The sequence below is a fragment of the Lissotriton vulgaris genome, chromosome 12 (genome assembly GCF_964263255.1).
Source record: "Lissotriton vulgaris chromosome 12, aLisVul1.2, whole genome shotgun sequence".
Taxonomy (NCBI): Eukaryota; Metazoa; Chordata; class Amphibia; order Caudata; family Salamandridae; genus Lissotriton; species Lissotriton vulgaris.
Window position 1 is genome coordinate 762,526,523 of NC_141700.1, and position 20,813 is coordinate 762,547,335.

The following is a 20,813-nucleotide window of genomic DNA, read 5'->3' on the forward strand; positions in this document are numbered from 1 at the left end:
ATAGGAGTGACTGATAGGATTACATGTGTCCATTTTAGGGTTAGATATAGGGATACTATATCTAAAGCAAAGGGTGATTACACCACCTTGCCCCAGCTGTCGTGCAGCCAGTTGTGTCTGTTTAGATGGCCAGTCAGGGGTGGCATAATACATGCTTCAGCCCCTGGTAGGCCCTGGTACACCTATGCCCTGGATACCTAAGGTATACTGTACAAGGACTGATAAGGTGGCCCAGTACCAATTGGTAAATGCACCTAAGGTACATGCTTGTCAATTTAGAGAGAGAACAGCTAGGCTGTGGGTCTGATTAGCAGGCCCACAGCCAGGGAAAGTCGTAAACCAGTGACCATAGGATTGCAGACCCTACTCTCCTACAGGGAGCATTCCTTCAGGTCAGCGGTCGTTGGAAGTTACAAGAACAACAACTACATATCAATTTTCTAGAGCTCAGAGCAGTGGGCTTAGCAACAGAACAGCGATGCATTATCTCAACAAACAGGAAGGTACAAGATCACTCTCCCTGTCTCAGGAAGCACAAAAAATATGGGAATGGGCTGTTCAACACGGAGTGTTCCTAAACGCGGACCATCATCCAGGGGATCAGAATATCAAAGCGGACACTCTGAGCAGACTAAAATCAACCTGCCACGAGTGGGAGATCAACCAGTATATCCTACAAAGCATCTTCCTAAGATGGGGAGAACCAACACTGGACCTCTTCGCGACAGCTCAGAACAAAAAATGCTGGTTCTTCGCAAGTTGGCGTCACTAACGGGGATCTTGGGGGAATGCGTTTTTGATGGCATGGGCAGGCATCTTTGCTGACGCCTTTCCTCCGATTTTTCTCCTACCACGCGTTCTTACAAGGATAATGAAGAAATCATGCAGAATAATGCTGATAGCCCCATGGTGGCCCTGACAACACTGGTTCACGGAGCTGCTTCTACTGTCGGAGGTTCACCCGATTCGCCTTCAACCAATACCGTTGCTCTTGCCGATGTCCCAGTGTCAAGTGCTTCATCCAGATCCGAAATCTCTACGCTTAGCGGCCTGGCTCCTGAACACTGCGAATTTCAACATCTATATATTTCATCGGAATGCAAAGACATATTATCAAAGGCCAGAGCGGAAAGTACAAACAGAACATATAGGAGGAAATGGAAGAGGTTCTGTTTGTGGTGTCAAGAGTTGAAGATTCATCCTTTGAACTCAGCAGCTCATGAAATTATCCCATATATTCTGCTGTTGGCAAAATCTGGTTTAGCCCTTGCTTCTATTAAAGTGCATCTCGCCGCTATATCACGATATAGAAGAACTTCCTCAGGACCATCATTGTGGTCCGAAAGAATCATCAACCAATTCATGAAAGGATTATTCAGAACCTTTCTCCCATAAAACCTCCTCCACCTCTCTGGCAGTTGAACATCGTACTATCTCAATTGATGAAGCAGCCCTTCGAACCAATTCACAGGGCGGTCCTAAAATTCCTATTGTGGAAGGTAGCTCTTCTCATAGCGCTCACTTCAGCCAGGAGAGTTGGGGAAATACAGGCTCTCACAATACACGAACCTTTCTTGCAGTTTAAAGTGGACAGGATTGTTCTCAGGATTAATCCTAAATTCATACCAAAAGTGCAGACAGACTTTCATCTGAATGAACCACTGATTCTTAAGAGATTTTTTCCTCAACCAGCAACGGTGGCGGAAAAAGCTCTCCACTCGCTAGATGTTCAACGCTGTATCAAGTTCTACTTGCAAAAAACAAGGCCTTTCAGCAAGTCTTCACAACTGTTTGTATCTTATAGTGGACCCAGGAAGGGTTTTCCTTTATCCAAAAAAGGAATTGACCAATGGATTTCAAGTACAATACAATATTGTCATCAGGCGGCTGGGAAGCCGTTGAATGCACATGTTCATACTCATTCTACGAGAGCAGTGTCCACCTCCACTTCTTTGTTTGCTGGAGTACCTATCCAGGATAACTGCAGGGAGGCTACCTGGAAGAGTAAGCACACCTACACCAGGCATTACTGCCTGGATGCGGCCGCTGAGAAGGATGTGGCAGTGGGACAAGCAGTACTGAGAAACCAGTGACGGTGAGCCCTCTTTACCATCCCTCCTTCCTTTATTACTTACATATGCACATTTTATTGTTATGTGTTGTGATATATGCCATTTTGAAACATTCGGTATATATGTATATAAAGTGCAATTTTCAATTTATATACGTTGCCTGGTTCCAGGTCTTAGGCGAGGAAAAATGTGCTATGAATGAATGCTCGCTATTCTGATTCAGGCATGTGAATCTATGAAAGCTGCAATCCTGGAGTAAGAAAACAAGTTACTTACCTGTAACTGTTGTTCTCCAGTATTGGAAGCTTTCATAGATTCACATGCGACCCACTCTCCTCCCCTGAGAGGCTCACCTTGGATTTAGCACAAAAGATGTCTAAGGCACAAGAGCTGGAAAATCTGAGGGGCCAAAGGTTCTCTCAGGAGTGTTCTAGAGGGTGAGAGGTTCTGATTGGTTCAGGGACAATGTTGGTCTCTTTTACATAACAGAGGTTATGGATTGCAAAATGGAAATAGGCCTAGACCTCTTATCAGTTTGCTATCTATCTAAGCATTGCTCTTTTATATACCGGAACCTCCAGTCTCGACGACTGGAAATGATTCAGGCATGTGAATCTATGAAAGCTTCCAATACTGGAGAACTACAGTTACAGGTAATTAACTTGTTTTCTTCAGGCCTACCCTGTGTAGCCTAATTGTAGCAGTGTAAAAACTGCAATTCGGACTGTCAAAGTAAGCCCTTTTGGCAGGTCAAAAACTTGCTTTGAAATGTTAATAAGTCTTCTCTCTGTAGACATTGTAGTCCACAAGGCAGATTGATTGGTATTTAAAAGTAGGACATGTATACATATAAAGGTAACATGTCCTAACAGTGATTAGCGCCCAAACTTATTTATCTGAAAGAGACAGTTATTTGTAGATTCCTTACCTCAGAATTACCCCTAGGCCTCAGACTGGATCTGGAGAATGTTTTCTTAGTAGTACCCCTGCGTTTGGGAAGGTGGCATCGGTCGACTCCACGGCCGCCGTGGTCGCGGGGATGACGTTGCGCTGCCTTCTTAGACATCGCCCCTGTGCGCTGATGTCAGTTCTTTCTTTTTCCACGCCAGACTAGTGCAGATCCGGAGAGAGCTACCCCTTAGTCACTTTATGACTAACTTTTTTCAATGTTTTGTTGACTTCTTTTTCGAGTCTTCAACTCCTGGTGCGTGAGGGATGTCCCAACGCCGGACCGGGGTCAAGCCATATGACTCATGTCACAAACTGATGATGGTGATGGATCCGCACCTCTTGTGTCTATCGTGTCTGGAGCGAGACCACAACCTGAAGTTGTGCTCAGACTGACGGGCCATGAATCCAAAGTCTTTGTGGGAGCGGTCCCGAAAGTTACTGGAGGCCTGGCGGTTGGCTCCTTGTCACTTCCAGTCTTATTCGAGAGGAAGGGCTTGAGGCCACTCGCGGAGTTCTCACACCTTGTCGCACTCCAGGTCTTCGGGTAAGCCAAAGCACAAGAAAAAGACAAAGAAGCACAAGCATTCTTCGACTTCTCCCTGACGGTCGGCAGACACAATGCGGGGCTCGGAGCGTTGTCGCTCAAAGGCTCCGTCTCCAGTGCCTGCTTCAGGGACGACTCCGCACCTCCCACCATTTCCGGTAGCTGGAGCCTCCCCTGCCCCACTTAGGCAATTCTATGAGGCCTTACACCTCGTTTTTGGGCAGCCTGACTCCGCCGGCGTGCCTTCGGGCCCCTTGGAGCCCTCGAGGGTCCTAGTCTTTTTGAGGCTGCCAGCTCCGGAACTGGTACCGGAGTGCCCCTCAGATTGAGGCCTGGATACGGATCGACGCCGGTCGATCTCACTCGACCTTCCCCGGTGCTGACCCCAGCGATGACGCCCCTGGTGCCGGACGGCTGTGCCGCAGCCATCCCCATCCTCGCTACCGAGATGGACCCGTAGCCGGACCGATGCCGGATCCCACACCGGAGGGTACTTTTGTTCCCCTGTTCATCCCTGGTGTTCCCTACCACCCATAAGGTGATGATGAGAACTGGGAGGGGTCACTGGACCCTTTAGCAGTACAGCTGGAAGAACCAGACTGAAGAGAGGACCTGTGTGACATCAGTGGTCTGGAAACTTCTTGAGACCTTGACATGCTTTCTCCACTACTGTAGCTACAGAGGAGGGAGGGTCCTACACTGTGGTGGTGCGAAGAGCGGCTGAGATCTTGGGCCTTGAGGTTCCTTCAGTGGCAGTCAGGACTAACCTCCTAACAGATGTGTTTCAGCCTGCAGCATCATCCTCTGAACTCCTTCTGCCCTTCAACAAAGCCCTCACTGATGTCCTTCCTGGCACCTGGTCCAAGCCCAGCACAGGGGCTCCTGTGGAAAGGACGATTGCCCGCCGCCATCACCCAACCCCGGGCCACCTAGTTTTCGTCACCCAACACACTTTCCCTGAGAGCTTGGTGGTCCAAGCCTCTTCTTCCAAGGGTGCATTCCCTTCTGCTCCTGCAGATAGGGAATCCAAGAAGCTGGATCACCTTGGGAAGCGTATGTTCACTTCTTCCAGCTTGACACTGTGGTCCCTGAATACCAGGTGTCTCTTAGGGCGATACTCCCACACCATCTGGGATACGCTTGAGCAGGTGCTGCCTCAGTGCCCGGAGGAGACCCGGGGTGTTCACTCCCAGGTAGTGGCAGATGGGCGAGACACAGCTAAATTCACAATCAGATGTGGAATGGATACCACTGACTCACTTGGCAGAACGATTGCCACGTCGTTAGCCCTTAGGCAATACGCCTAGTTGAGACATCTGGCTTTTCGGGGAATGACAAGTCAACTTTGCTGGGCATGCCCTTTGATGGCCGTTGTCTTTTCGGCGACAAAGCTGACTCCGCGCTGGAGAGCTTTAAAGATTCTAGGGCAACGGCCAGATATTTGGGCCTCGCTGCGTCTTTCCGAACTCTCCAGTCTGCTTTTCACTCCTTTCGTGTCTATGGAAGCGGTACCCAGCTACCTCCAGCCCAGCCTAGCCATTGGTTTACGCAAGCTGCCCAGCCTCTGCGTGGCCACGGACGCGACCTTGCGAATCTGGGAGCCAGTCCACCCTTTCCCCTCCACCGTTTCCCCCTTGAAGGACTGGGCTATTCGTAAGGCCCAGCGGTGCCAGGGGACAATACCTAAAACCTTCGTGGGTTACCTGTTCCGGCGTACAAATGACAGAGACACGGGACACTTCCTTCGGCGTCAAAGATCGAGGTATATTTACTGCAGGGAACACAGAAGTCACAAGAAGTACAACGCATGCATGTTCTAAGAGACTGCTTCAAATTGCAACTGTGGATCGCTCCTTTTATACATATTTCTGTCATAACATAACATGGCGAACAAAAGGTTACAACTCAGTTCCCACAGTAAACTTCAAAGGGCTGCTTTCATGTATTCAGGGTCCCGGAACATAATTACAGTAGCATCGCCAGTTCCCAACTGTAAAAGTACGTTATCCCACCATTAAGTACATTCCATTCCGGCTGTAAACGAGTTAAGGAAAGAGTCAGAAACAGGTGCAAGGGAAGATGAAAATAGTCAATAGAAAAGAGTGTAGGGGGGGCGATATCGGAAACACGATTGCAGGATCAAAGAAGTCGTGCCTAATGAATGCACGGCTGAAACAATACACCAATACGGCAAGATGAGCCTCGAGCGGGGCAATCTGCCTTTGCAGTATCATCCCCCTCATCATAAAGACACCCTCAAAGGAACACGTGTCTTCCGCAAGAGTTTGGGAATCCCAGGGTCACGAAGCGGACAGTGTCCGTTCGCTGGCTACTTGAGGGCAAGAGACAAACTGGATGCCGTATCTAAAATGGAACCCGTGGGTTCAGATGAAGAAACCCACGAATGAGACAAACGGTTCAGACCAGCGTGGCGAAAACGCGTACACCCACTAAACTCGCCATTTGCGGTTCATAGATACCAAACTCGTCCATATTCGAACAAGTCGAAAACACCACTTATAATTGTCACAGAACCTCACCCTCCCTGTCCCAGCCTCCAAACCTTCGTAGTCGGACATTGCAGGCCCATCACCAGCCAGTGGGCGGCAGGATTCGCCATCACCTCACCCACTGGCAATCCATCATGCTAACAGGGTTGTTTGGCAAATAGTCCGAAGGGGCTGCTCCCTCCCCTTCGAAACTACCCCTACCTTCAATGCCTCCGTCTTTTGATCGCATGTCGGAGGATCATGTGGCACTTGTCCGCCAGGAAGTCTCAGCTCTCTTGGCCAAGGGAGCTATTGAGAGGGTCCCTGACCAGACGTAGATCATGCTTGCTGTTCCCGCTACTTTCTGGTGCCCAAGAAGAACAAAGGCCTGTGTCCTATTCTATAACTCCGTGCCCTCAACCTCTTCCTCCGGAAAGAGAAGTTTAAAATGCTTACGTTGGCTTAGGTCCTGCCTGCCCTCGATCCTGGAGACTTGATGGTGGTGCTGGATGTCAGGTTCACACTCCGCAGGATCCGCCTGCAGCAACAATGCTCCACCTCCGGACCCTCCGAACACCCTGAAGTATAAACACAGGGTGTTCAGACGATACGGTGAGGAAAAAACCCCAAAAGGGGAAAAAACACAGAAAGAACAAGAGAAGAAGGAAGGGGCAGCAGGGATAAAGAAACTGTAAGATAAAAGTACAAAGGTTAATACAATACTTAACCCTACTCTCATTAAATCTCACTAGTCCAAAAACCCCTGGATTCACCTGTAGTAAACGTGCACAAAAACACCCTATTGCTGTTTCTCCCGTCTTCCTTCCTTCCTGCAGAACACCAAAGAACGTATTACCATCAAGCCATAGCACTTCATAACTAAAAGCTGGATTTGTTGATGTCAACATACCCCATAGTACAAAAAGGCTTTGGGAAATAGTTCCAAAATAAATGTTAAATGCACCAGGACTAAATTAGCACGCCTGTGCATAAACGATGCAAGGAGATCCACCTTTTGGTTATGAAAGCACAATTGTCTCCTTCAGTTCATTGAGCACAAATAAGTTAACCCAAACACGGCATGGCGTAGTTCCTTCACTACTGCCATCCGCTTTGGTATTTAAATCCACAATCCGAATTGAGATCACACCGATTCGTGACGGTAGTGCGAAGGTCCGATTCCCCCCCTGCACTCCGCCACTTGCATAGCCAAAATAATGGGTACAGACACACGCCAATGTAATCCTCCTAGCGCGTGTCAGAATAACACAGAAACTCCCTTGGAAATACTCCCTCGCAGCCGCGAGGCAAAAACAAACAAACAGAGTTGCTCCCACTTGGGAAAGTAAACGCCAACACAGATCAGCAGTAAAGACGCGCTAGCCAGCGCGTTGGCAATGTTACCGGATACAGACTCTCTAACTTCACGAACTGGAACCCTCGAAGCCACTAGGAACCACCGGGAGCAGAGGAGCAGCCGCTACCTCCGACCATCAAGAATCACGAGCACCGATCGTAGGCTCTGTCCAGGGATATCCTGTTACTCCGCCGGGGATTCTGGGAATAGTAGTTTTGAGCCAAAGCTTGCTGGGAATTGTAGTTTTAGGCAGGCGCGCTGGTCTTACAACCTGACACTGGACTTGCAGGGCGCCTATTTCCATATTCCAGTTCTGCCAGCCCACAGGTGCTATCTACGGTTCGCGGTTGGCCACAAACATTTTCAGTTCACTGTGCTCTCCTTTGGCCTTACCAGTGGCCTTCGGGTGCTCACGCAAGTGACTGCAGTAGTCACAGCTCATCTGCGCAGATCAGGGGTTCCAGTCTTACTCTATCTTGACGACTGGCTGTTAAAGGCAAGCTGGCCCCAGGCTGTTGTCTCCCACCTCCAGACTACGGCGAACCTCGTGCACACACTGGGGTTCACTATCAACATGCCAAAGTCACACCTGACTACCTCCCAGACGCTCCCTTTCATCGCAGCTGTCTGGACACAGTGCAGCTTTGGGCCTATCCACCCGAGCAGTGCATCCGGTATATGTGGGCTATCATACTGTATCCCGGATTTTGGTGAGAATGACCCTGAGGCTGCTGGGCCTCATGGCCTCCTGCATTCTGCTAGTGGATCATGCCAGATGGCATATTCTGGCTCTGCAGTGGGACCTGAAGTTCCAGTGGGTGCAGCAACAGGGGAATCTTTCCGACTACGTCTGGATCTTGAAGGGAACTGCACAACAACTGCAGTGCTGGTTAACGAACCCAGCCTGGGTCAGAGGCAGATCCTTCTCTCTTCCCCAACCAGAGCTAACCGTGGTGACAGATGCGTCACTCCTGGGATGGGGTGGCTATCTGGGAGATGGCGGAGATCAGAGGAGTCTGGTTTTCGGCGGAGCACGGGCTCCATATCAACCTGTTGGAGCTCCCGGTGATCTGCCTGACACTGAAAGTATTCCTTCCCTCTTGCAAAGGGAAAGTGCTGCAGGTGTTCAAAGATAACACCACCGCCATGTGGTACTGCAACAAGCAGGGGGGGGTCATGGACCCTATGTTAAGAGGCTCTTCGCCTCTGGACATGGCTGGAGTATCAGGGCATGACCCTGGTGGTTCAACACATGGCTGGTTTTCTGATTGCCAGGGCGGACAAACTCAGCCATTAGTGCCTGATAGATCGTGAATGGCGTCTTCACTCGGAGGTGGTGCAAGGTCTCTTTCAGCGGTGAGTAGAGCCTTGGTTAGATCTGTTCGCCAGCGAAGAGACCGCACAATATCAGCAGTTCTGCGCTTTGGAATTTCCAAGGCGGCGATCGCTCGCCGAGGCTTTTCATCACGAGTAGAGTTGTGGCCTCCTTTATGCCTTGCCGACTGTACCACTTCTGGCTCGAGTGCTGAAGAAGATCAAGCGAGACTGGGCCCAAGTTGTTCTTATGGCTCCGGACTGGGCACAAAGAGACTGGTACCTGAGCTCCTGAGCATGGCCATTGATCCTCCATTCAGACTGCCCCTCCGGGAGGATCTCCGGTCGCAGCAACAAGGGACGGTTCTTAACCAGAACCTGTCCAGCCTCCACCTCCTTGTGTGGAGATTGAGCGGAGACAGTTGACAGCTTTTGACCTTCCATCTGAAGTCTGTAATGTCATCTTGACAGCAAGGAGTCCATCCACTTAAACTATAAATGCCTGTACTATGTAACAAGTTTGTGGCATGGTGCACTGCAAAGGCTGTGGATCCCCTCTCTGTCCCTCTTTCAGAGGTTCTCTTGTATATATTTTCTTTGGCCCAGCAGGGCTCTGCTCTGCAGACTCTTATAGGCTATCTTGCAGATATCTCTGCTTTCCTTCAGCTGCCAGATCAGTCCTCTTTATTCAAGCCCCCTATTGTAAATAGATTATTCAAGGGCGTTACTCATCTCTTTCTTTCATCTCCGCCAGTGGGAATTGAATCTTGTTCTAAACTATCTTATGTGTGCTCCCTTCAAGCCCTTTCACAACTGTCCTCTCAGGCTCCTCACTCTGAAAACTGCCTTCCTCGTTGCCATCACCTCTGCTCGCATGGTGAGTGAGCTTTAGGCTCTATCTTCTAAGCCCCCTTTCTTCTCTGTGCATCTGGACAAAGTGGTGCTTAGGAAGAGACCTGCGTTCCTTTCTAAAGTGGTTACACCATTTCACATAGGACAAACAATCACTTTGCTCACCTTTTTCCCACCTCCGCACCACTGGCGTAACGAAAATTGAGGGGGCCTCTTTGCACGGTATGCAGAGGGGCCCCCTCCGGGCTCAATCAGGAGCTCTCCGGGTCAGAGTGCAGTTCTAAGGGGACCCCCTGGAGCTTGGGTCCCCGCACCGCGGGGCCTGTGTTACGCCCCTGCTCCACACCCTTCCAAGGAGGAGGAGAGACTCCACTGTCTGGACCCTAAATATGCGCTGTCCTTCTACCTAGACCGCACTAAAGATTTACCAGTAGATGATCAACTCTTTGTTGGCTATGTAGGTGCCAAGAAAGTTTGGGCAGTTCAAAAGTGTACAATCTCCCGATTGGTTGTCCTGTGTATCAAAGTCTGTTACACTTTAGGGAAGAGGGAACCACCAGTGGGATTGTGTGCTCCTTTCACTAGGGCTACAGCAGCAACTACTGCATTGGCACGTGGAGTCCCACTTCTTGACATCTGCCAGGCGGCCACATGGGCGTCCTTGCACACATTCACCAGACATTACTGCCTGGACAACAAAGTCCGGAGGGACAGTTATTTTGCCCCTTCAGTCCTCCAGGACTTTCTGGTGTGAACTTACTTCGCAGGCCCACCACGGGTGATGGTATTGCTGCGGTATCTATTCGACGGTAAGAAATCTACTCCCGCCCAGCTTCGTACGTTCTACGAGGCGATGCATGCCATCTTTAGGTGGCCCGGACCCACCAGCGCGCTTTTGGGGCCCGGACAACCGGTTTGGGGTGCCGAGGCCTACTCGGCTGACGGTTCCGGCCTCAGCGCCGCAGGCCCCCTTGTATCCAGGCCTGGATCCGGGTTGGCACCGGTTGACCTAATTACACCTCCGCCAGCGCTGCTTTCTCTGGCACCATTACTGTATTCGACGTCGGTGGGCTCCCGGCTGGTGTCGACCCCGGCCTCCATCCTTATGTGGATCCGGAGCTGGACCGACATCGCCCGACGCCGGATCCGACGCCGAGAGGGGATTTTGTACCGCTCTTCACTCCTGGTGTCCCTTTTCAGCCAGTTTGGCACCCAGAGGATGAGGAGGAGGACTGGGAGGGGTAAGGAGACCATTTAGCTGATCAGATAAAATCTGAACAGTACTGGAGAGAGGAACTGGGGGATGCCAGTGGTCTGGACAACTCCCCTGACCTTGGCATGTTGTCTCCTCCTACCGTGGCTGTGGAGGAGGGATCGTCGTACGCAGTGGTGTTGCGTAGGGCGTCCGAGGCTCTCAACCTCAAGCTCCCTACTGTGGCGGTTAGGATTAATCTCCTGACAGAAGTGCTTCAGTCGGCAGCAAGCTCTTCGGAGCTGCTGCTGCCCTTTAATGATGCACTTACGGACATCCTTTTGGGTACTTGGTCCAGACCAAACATGGGGGCTCCCGTGGATAGGATGATCACCCCGACACCACTGCCCGGCTCCGAAATACCCCATTTTCCTCTCCAAACACCCCACCCCAGAGCTTGGTGGTCCAAGCTTCTACTTCCAAGAGCTCGTTACCCCACCCCCGCCAGAAAGGGAATCCAAAAAGTTGGACCACCTTCGAAAGAAAATGTTTTCTTCCGCCAGCTTAGGAAGGCGGTCGGTAAACACTGCATGTCTCTTGGGCTGTTATTCCCACTCTGTGGTGTATACGGTTGCACAAGTGCTGCCTCAGTATCCGGAGGAGGCCCGGACAGTGCTTTCCTAGGCTGTTGCCCACAGGAGGGATGTGGCAAAGTTTACCATCCGTTGTGGGCTGGATACCGCCCACTCTATGGGCAAAACGATTTCCATGTCGGTAGCCCTTCTGCACTACGCTTGGATGAGATCCACTGGCTTTTCGGGGTATGTCCAGAATACCCTCATGGACATGCCCGTTGATGGCCATCACCTCTTTGGCGACAAAGCAGACAATGCCCTAGAGCGTTTCAAGGACTCACGGGCTACGGCCAAGTCCTTGGGCCTCTCCAGTTTTCTGGCGCAGTCTGCTTTTCGCCCCTTTTGTGGCTACGGAAGGGGTGCCCCACTATGTCCTGCCCAAAGCCACAGGCCGCAGCAGGCTCCTCAAGCTCTGCATGGCAGAGGACGTGGGAACCAACGCTGTGGTTCAAGGGGCCAGCAGACAGGCCAGTCCACCAACACCCCCCCCCCCCCCCTCCCCCCTCTGCAACAGCCTCTAAACATTCCTGATCCGACATTTCAGGCCCATCAAACGCCTGTGGGCGGCAGGATTTGCCATCACCTCCCCCACTTACGCACCATCATGTTGGACAAGTGGGTTTTGCAGATAGTCCGAAGGGCCTACTACCTCCCTTTCGAGTCTAACCTCCAGCCATGCCACCGCAATACCACTGTATGTCGGAGGATCACTTGGCACTTCCCCAACAGGAAGTTGTGGCTCTCTTGGCCAAGGGAGCCATCAAGTGCATCCCTGTCCCAGAAGAAGGTCGTGGTTGCTACTCCCACTACTTTCTGGTGCCCAAGAAGGACAAGGGCCTGCGCCCTATCTTGGATCTCAGAGACATCCATCGCTTCCTCCAGACGGAGAAGTTCAAGATGTTAACACTTGCTCAGGTCCTCTCTGCCCTCGACCCAGGAGACTGGATGGTAGAGTTGTACTTGCAGGACGCTTACTTTCATATTCCGTCCGGCCGGCCCACTGGCGTTACCTGAGCTTCACAGTCGGCCACGTGCATTTTCAGTTTACCGTTTTTCCTTTTGGCCTTACCAGCTCCCCTCCGGTGTTCAAAAAAGTGATGGCGGTGGTCGCAGCTCATCTGCGCAGATCAGGGGTTTCAGTCTTCCCCTATCTCGATAACAGGCTGTTGAAGGCGGGCTCGCCCTAGGCAGTCGTTTCCCACCTCCAGACTACGGCCGGCCTCCTGCATTCACTGGGGTTCTCCATCAATGTGCCAAAGTCACACCTGATTCCCTCTCAGAAACTCCTCTTGTTCGGAGCAATCCTGGACACGACATAAGGTTTCAGGTCTATCCTCCAGAACAACAAGTCTGGGATATTCGGGTTATGATTCCAATCTTTTAGCCTCTAACTCTGGTTTCGGTCAGGCTGACCCTGAGGCTGCTGGACCTCATGGCCTCCTGCATTCAGCTGGTCAATCATGTCAGGTGGCATATGCAGGCTCTGCAGTGGGACCCGAAGTTCCAGTGGGTGCAGCATCAGGGGAATCTGTCCGATTGCGTTCAGATCTCGGAGGGCACTGCACAATAACTGCAGCAGTGGCTCACAAACCAGGATTGGGTCGACGGCAGGTCCCTCTGACTTCTCAGCCACATGGGAGAGGCGGAGATCAGTGGCTTCTGATCTCTGGCGGAGTCCGGGCTTCATAACAACCTTCTGGAGCTTCATGCAATCCGTCTTGCGTTGAAGGCATTCCTTCCCTCTGTCAAGGGGAGAGTAGTGCAGGTGTTCACAGACAACACCACCGCCATGTGGTACTGCAACAAACAGTGCAGGGTGGGGTCGTGGACCCTATATTAAGAGGCCCTCCACCTCTGGGCATGGCTGGAACATCAAGGCATGTCCCTGGTGGTTGAACACCTGGCAGGTTCTCTGAACGCCAGGGCGGACAAACTCAGACGCAGGATGCATGAAGTATCAATAATGGCGTCTGAACTCGGAGGTGGTGCAAGGCCTCTTTCTACAGTGGGGAGAGCCTTAGTTAGATCTATTCGCCACCGAAGAGAATGTGCAATGTCAGCAATTCTGCACGTAGGAATTTCAAAGGCAGCACTCGCTAGGCGTCGCTTTTGGTCGCGAGTAGGGTTGCGGTCTGTTGTATGCCTTTCCACCTATATCACTTCTGCCCAGAGGGCTGAAGAAGATCAAGCGGGACTGGTCCCATGTCATTCTTGTGGCTCAGGATTAGGCATGAAGGGTCTGGTATCCAGAGCTGCTCAGCATGGCCATCGGTCCTCCAATCCGACTACCTCTTCGGGAGGATCTTCTGTCGCAGCTCCAGGGGACGGTCCTCCACCCGAACCAGTCCAACGTCCACCTCCTTGCATGGAGATTGAGCAGCAGCAGTTCCATCATATGACTTGCCTACGGAAGTCTGTGATGTAATCTTGGCAGCCAGGCGTCCCTCCACTAAGACGGTATATGCCTGTCGGTGAAACAAATTTGAAGCATGGTGCACAGCAAAGGCTGTGGATCCCGCCTCTGCCCCTCTTTCTGAGGTTCTCTTGTTCCTTCTTTCCTTAGCCCATCAGGGCTCTGGTCTGGGTGCTATTAAGGTCTATCTCTTGGCCATCTCTGCCCTCCTAAGATTTCCAGATCATCCTTCTCTTTTCAAGTCCCCAGTGGTAAATCGTTTTCTGAAAGGCATAATTCCCCTCTTCCTCCTATTCCCTTCGTTATGCCTCAGTGAGACATGAATCTCCTACAGCCTTTTTTAATGTGCGCTCTCTTTGAGCTGCTTCAAAATTGTCCCTTAAGACTTCTCACCCTTAAGACTGCTTTTCTGGTTGCTATCACCTCTGCCAGGAGAGTGGGTGAGCTCCAGGCTCTTTCATCTAAGCCTTCTTGCTTGTCTGACCATCCGGACAAAGTGGTCCACAGGACTCGTCCATCCTTCTTGCCCAAGGTTGTCACTGCCTTTCACATCGGGCAGAACATCACTTTGCCCACCTTCTTTCTGCCTCCACATCCCTCGAAAGAGGAGGAGAGATTCCACTGTCTGGACCACAAAAGTGCTTTTTCTTTTTATTTGGATCACGCCAAACAGTTCTGGGTGGATGACTAACTCTTTGTTGGATACGTAAGTGCAAAGAAATGTCCGGCCATACACAAATGAACTATCTCCCAGTGGGTCGTTTTGTGCATCAAAGTCTGCTATTCTCTAGCAAAGAAGAAGCCTCCAGTGAGGCTGCACGAATACTCTACCAGGGCGATGGCAACAACTACTGCTCTGGAACTAGGAGTTCCTCTAAATGATATCAGTCATACAGCTACGTGGTCCTCGCTGCACACATTTACAAAGCACTACTGCTTTAACAGTAAGGTCCGGAGAAACAGCTTCTTTGGCCGTTCTGTGCTCAGGATATTTTGGTGTGAGATTAGTTTGCAGACTCACCACCGGGGTTGGTATTGCTGGTGTATCTATTCTAAGGTAAGGAATCTCTAACTAACGTGTTTCTTTCAGATGAACAAGTTATTTACCTTCGGTAAATATACATATGTAAGAAACATAAGTTATAGATTCCTTATTGCCCCATCCATCCCCCCCCTTTTGTGAACTGATTTCGAGGGTTAAGGTTATCCTTTCAGGACCCTAGTTGTGTGCACCACTGGTCAGTGTCTTGCATGGCTCTGAGTTCCTGGCACGGAAAGTCGTGTACAGAACTGACGTCAGCACGCGAAGGCGGCGTCTAAGTAACTACTGCGACGTCATCCCTGCGACACAACGCCAACAGCGGAAGCGGAGCCGACCGACGCCACCTTCCGACGTGCAGAGGTACTGCTGACGAAAACTTTCCTGATCCAGTCTGATGCCTGGGGGTAATTCTAAGGTAAGGAATCTATAAGTAACTAGTGTTTCTTACAGATATATTGTTACTGAAGGTAAGTAACTTGTTCGCTGGGTATACTAAGGTCATAGGACCGTTATATCCTAAACCACATTAAGATAAATGTTTCATCTATACCCACCAGACCACCAACAAATGGATGCCTAGGTCTGTCAGAGGTATTTTTATTTTTTCTAGACTCCCCGGTCACAAGAATATTAGTAGGGCTCCCTCGAATATGGGAATATTTAGTAGCTGATTGAAGAAATATCATCAGGTTTTACTCTTAATGAAATCCCACAATTCTTGAAGGAGCCTTGCTGATGCAGAGACTGATCTGTTGTAACTTTTATGGTCAAAAGTTCAAAAATAGTTGTCAAATGTTTCTCAGAGACATCTAAAGGTATATCCATGTGGGCAGATTAGTATGTGGCCTGGGTTAGTGTAATCGGTTTTGATGGCAATATTGTACCATATTACAGGGTCAAACTGTGTAACAGAACTCCGTTCAGTGCTTATGACTTTAAATAAGATTCTACAAAAATAGGTGAGAGGCCCAGCAGAGCCCTGCTTTCTAGAACGAGGGGCAGATCTTTGAGTGAATTGGACCGAGGGATACACTCTCCCTAATGTTACAACACAAAAACAAACTTGGGGTATCCCTAGTCTATCTGGAATAACTCCTATCCCATGTGGATGCCCAGTCTGTAGTTAAGGAAGAAAAGGGAATCTTTTTCTTTTTTCAGTATGACACTCACCCACTCTAATAGTGGCATGCTTCATAATCGGCTCCACCCTGCCCCCTAAAAGCCAGGATGAGCTCAACCATGTTCTAGGAAGCCCTTTTAATATTCTTGTGAGCGGGAAGTCTAGAAAGAATACAAATACCTCAGACAGACCTAGGTATCCCTATGTTGGTGGTCTGGGTAAGTATAGATTAAACATTTATCCTAATGGTGATTTAGGATATAATGATTCTGTGACTCTAGCATGCCTGTCCACATGTTTCAGCCCCTATTTTATAGCCTTTCTGGTCCAAGGCGTTCATCAGGACATTTCGGTGTTAATTGCACCGGTGTTATATACACTTATACTTTGTGATATTTATATAGGGCATGCAATGCTAAATTATTACTATTTAGTTGATGATCACCCATACTATCAAACACGTGCCCTGGGAAGCAGATACTTCCAATTCCTCTCCTCATAGTGGTTCCCACACATTGTGAACATTATGTGGAATGTTAAAGCTGCTTTGCTCTCTTTCTTTTTCAGGAACAGTGATCCTACAATAAGGCGAGTAAAATTGCTCACTTGGCATGCAATTTAGTACTGCATGCCCTAACTACATTAAACAAAGTGTATATAACACCGGGGCAATTAACATTGAAATGTCCTGACAAAAGCCGTGGACCAGAGAGGCCATAGAATAGGGACAGAAACATAATAAAAAAATAAAAAAAGAAAAATATAATTTTTTCTTCATTAACTAGTAATTTGGCATCCATGTGGGATGGAAGTTATTTCAGATAGGCAAGGGATACCCCGTTTCTTTTAATAAAAATTCCCCTGTGAGGTAACTAGAATTACAGGTAGGTAACATTTCCTTCTCTTTTATGGGCCTTGTTTATAGATATCATATGCTATCTTTTGTTTGGAATGTTTTGCACCATTTCCTCTTGCGGGAGTGTTCTAAAATACATGAGCACAGTATTTTAAAGACCTTTCAGCGCAATGGTTGCATGGTCAAGTTAGCAAACATTAGGGAAGTCAGGGATATTCCATGCCTTAAATAACATGAAAAGTAGTACTAAAAGTAAGTAATGTTCTTTTCTGGCCTTTTTCCCTCCCAGCCACACCTGCACCTAGTGATAAATGTGATAATGGAGGAGCATCAACTGAAAAGGAAGAGTTAGAAGCCAAGGAAGATAGGATGGAAGAGAAAGAAACCAGGTGCAATGACCCAGCGGATTCTGAGGTTTGTCCTGCGCACTTCAGAACAGAGTGAGAGTGTACTTCACCTTCTCTAGCATTTGAGCTTTCATATGTTCTCATGCTTTCCTCATCGTCACGCTAGGAATCCCCAATAACCTTAAATAGCAGTAAGCAGTGTTAATATGGCCATAGGCCTGAAAAACAGTGTTTGTGTAGTAGCACATCTGCCTTATTTGAAATAACCCAAGGCTCAACCAATGAGTTGGAAGTGCTGCGCTCTCATTCCCTCTGGAGGCCACCATGGCCCAGATTTCTACTGCACATAGTGCGTGAGGAAGAGACCCAGAACAGCTCTGCTCTAACCTATGTATAATCTATTCCTGTCTACAACCTGATACCTTGGTAGCCTTCCCTTAACTTCTAACATGCCTAACTTTAACTTTCAGTGTATTTTGAGATGTTTTTATCTGTTTTCTTTGGAGCATCTCCATCTTCTGAGCCTCATTCAGTTGGAAATTAATCTTTCATTTCGACCCTGCTTGGGAAGTCCATAAAATTGAACCAGTAGGTGCTGTAGATAGGACATACCCACGAATTTGTTCAAAGACCACCAAATCACACAGCAAGAAAGGAGACCCATCTACACCTTTGGTAGCTACAACTCCAGAGCCTCCACCTACTTCTAGGGGGAGCAACAGAGGCCAACCTGAAAGTGCAAAGGCCTATTCTGGACTGCAGAGATTTAAACAAGTTCCTAAGGAAACACTTTTTTGGGAGATGGACCTTCCTGGTGGTCCTTCTACTGCTTCAGGAAGGGAAATAATGTACCTCCCTAAATACTTATTTTCACATCTGAATTTGTCAAAACCACAGAAACTACCTATGATTTTCAGTGCTGAGCAGAACTACCAACTTAAGGCACTTCTTTCTGGACTTAAATCTGCTTTTTAAATTATCAAATGCTCTAGTGCAGCTATCTGCCTCCTGCAGTGACAGGGCCACAAGGTATACCAGTTTCTGGACAATTGGCTCGTCAGAGATTCCTCAAGTGGAGAGCAACATTTCTCTGCAGTTGTCGGCTTCAGCTTGTTTAAAACATTTGTCTGATGCTAAGCTGGTAAAAATCTTCATTAGACCCAGCCAGGATACTTCAGTTTTTGATAGCCATCCTGGACAGGGAGATTAGGAATACATTTTCTTCAGCAGAGAGACTGGCAGAACTCCAGTCATTTGGGAATGTGTTCTGCTCCAAACAAGCAATTTCTGTCAGAATGTACTAGTCCCTTCTAGGCTTCATGCCCTCCTGTATAGAACTGATACACTTTTGCAGACTCAGGATGAGACCCATACTGCATGAGCTAGACCGTGACTTGAGTCAAATAGGGGACTTGTGGGACAATACAGACCTGGTGACCAGAAGTCTCAAACAGATGTGGTGTAGATTCCCATCATACGTCAACCCATGCCTCCCATTTCACCCTGCGATAAACAGAATAGTGGTGACCATGGATGCATCCATGGAGGACTGAAGAGCCCACATGTAAGAACTAATGACCAGAAGCCACTGGTCCAATATGGAGAAGCTGGGCCTGCAATTGCGCCTCCCGAGACTAGCGGGAAAAGCATGCTCATCAGAACTTACAAAACAAACTGCTTCTCAAACCAGGGAGGAAAAAGATCCCATTCTTTGTCAGAACAGGCACAGATGCTGTAGAATTGGCTCTACTCCAACAAGTTGGATTTCAAAGTCGAACATCTCCTAAGATGCTAGAATGATATGGCAGATGCTCTCTGCAATGCTCTCTCGTACTGGCACGAATGGAAGGTGCACTTATACCAATTAGATTACATCTTGCATGTGTGCGGCCTTCCTATACTAGATCTATTCACTATTCATCAAAACAAGAAATGCCACTGCTACGCAAGAAGGTTGTGGCAACCAGAGTCCTGAGACAATGTCTTTGTATAGGTATGCCAAAGTTACAATGAGTTTTTGTAACGTGCAGCACCATTACCACACAGTCTTTGCCACTGACGTCAGTACCACGTAGCCTATTTTAAAGATGATTTTACAATGTGGTCCACACAAAAAAGGGTACTTACCAGCCCTTTTGCTTGGTAAAGTACAACGGGGCGATGTAGTAAAAGAATGCGTTGTAAAAGTGCAACGTGTTGTAAAAACATGTTCTTAAACACCATGATGTACATGAGCGCTGTGTGATATTCCTTTTGAAGACATGGTTGAAAAACTTCAAACACACCTTCCGCCATTTCTCCTGATCCCTACAGTCCTTGGGGCGGCAAAGACAGATCACTGTTACCTGATCCCCAATGCCCTGGTTCAGCCTTAGCAGTGCTGGAACAGCGCCCCCCTGAGGATGTCCTCACAGCCAGCAATCCAGCTAAAGATACATCCCAGGCTCCTCTTCAGACATAACAGATTATCATAATCTTGAGTCACTGAGCCTGGCAGCCTGGTACCTGGCCACCTAAAGCCTGGCTATTTGGACATTCTAGCAGACCCGAGAAACACTCTGGAGTATACACAAGCACCAGCAACTGCGAAGACCTACAACACCAAATGGAAATGTTTCTTCAAAGACCGGGGTTTTAACCCAATGTCCATGTAGCCCCAACAAGTGCTTCCCTACTTGCTGGAACTGCCAAAATGTGGTCTTAGATATTCTTCAGTGATAATCTATATAGCAGCAATTTCAAGGGTTACGGCAATAGAAAGCAGTGTCATCTTTGTTTTTGCAAAGGATCATAAAGCAGATTATGAAATTACTTTTTAGGATCTTCTCACTTGTACGACACCCTCCAGAGCCATTTTTATGATTTACCAAAGACACAGTCAGTTTGTGCCCAAGGGTCCTACAGAGTTTCATTTGAATGCGTCTGTAATCATTTTCTCATTTTCCCTCCTCCAGCAGAATATCCAAGAAATATTTGCACTTGCTGAATGTTAGCAGGTGCATCAGATTCAAAGTCAATAAAATATGCACATAAGGCCAGCTGTTTTTGTCCTTTGACTATCTAGAACCAGGCCGACACCAGGCCAAGTGAGAGATTGCACTCTGACTGTCAACCTACATTTTCTTCTGCCATAACAGAGGGTAGTCTATACTCAAAGGCAGAGTGAGGGCATCTTCCATCAGAAGCATGGCTATGACTGCTGCTCCCTACATTGGTTGCCTTTGAAGACGCCTACCATGCAACCACGTGAAATAGTGGAAGAGCAGGCTCATGTTCACCAGGCACTAACGCCTGAATGTGACTGCAGCAGCTGACTGAGCAGTGGGGTAGGCGTTCCTCCGTAACCTGTGTCATTGAATATTAACTTGCTTCCTGCTTTATTCTAATGGTGTGTACTGCTCACTATTATTATTCAAAAATGTGAATATATGAAAGATCCAATGCAGGAGACAAAACTAGTTCTTTCTTTTACTCAATTTCTCCAGCATTAGTATATTTAGTATATTCACATGCGACTCACCCTCCTCCACGGCTAGAATCTTACTTTTATCAGATGTATTCCTCACATTTGTGCTATGATATCTGCGTTGTGATGGTGTCTGCGGGGAGTAGGAGAGCTCAGCCCTGGT

General features: G+C 48.7%; 1 protein-coding gene across 3 annotated transcripts in view; it reads left to right on the top strand.

Moving 5' to 3' along the window:
* CHD3 (chromodomain helicase DNA binding protein 3) overlaps positions 1-20,813 on the top strand; it is an 813,321-nt gene that overhangs the window by 632,032 nt on the left and 160,476 nt on the right. For all 3 annotated transcript variants that reach the window (XM_086946072.1, XM_086946074.1, XM_086946073.1), the window contains one exon: positions 17,127-17,251. In XM_086946072.1, the coding sequence (XP_086802198.1) occupies positions 17,127-17,251 (125 nt within the window). The remainder of the gene's footprint in view (positions 1-17,126; positions 17,252-20,813) is intronic.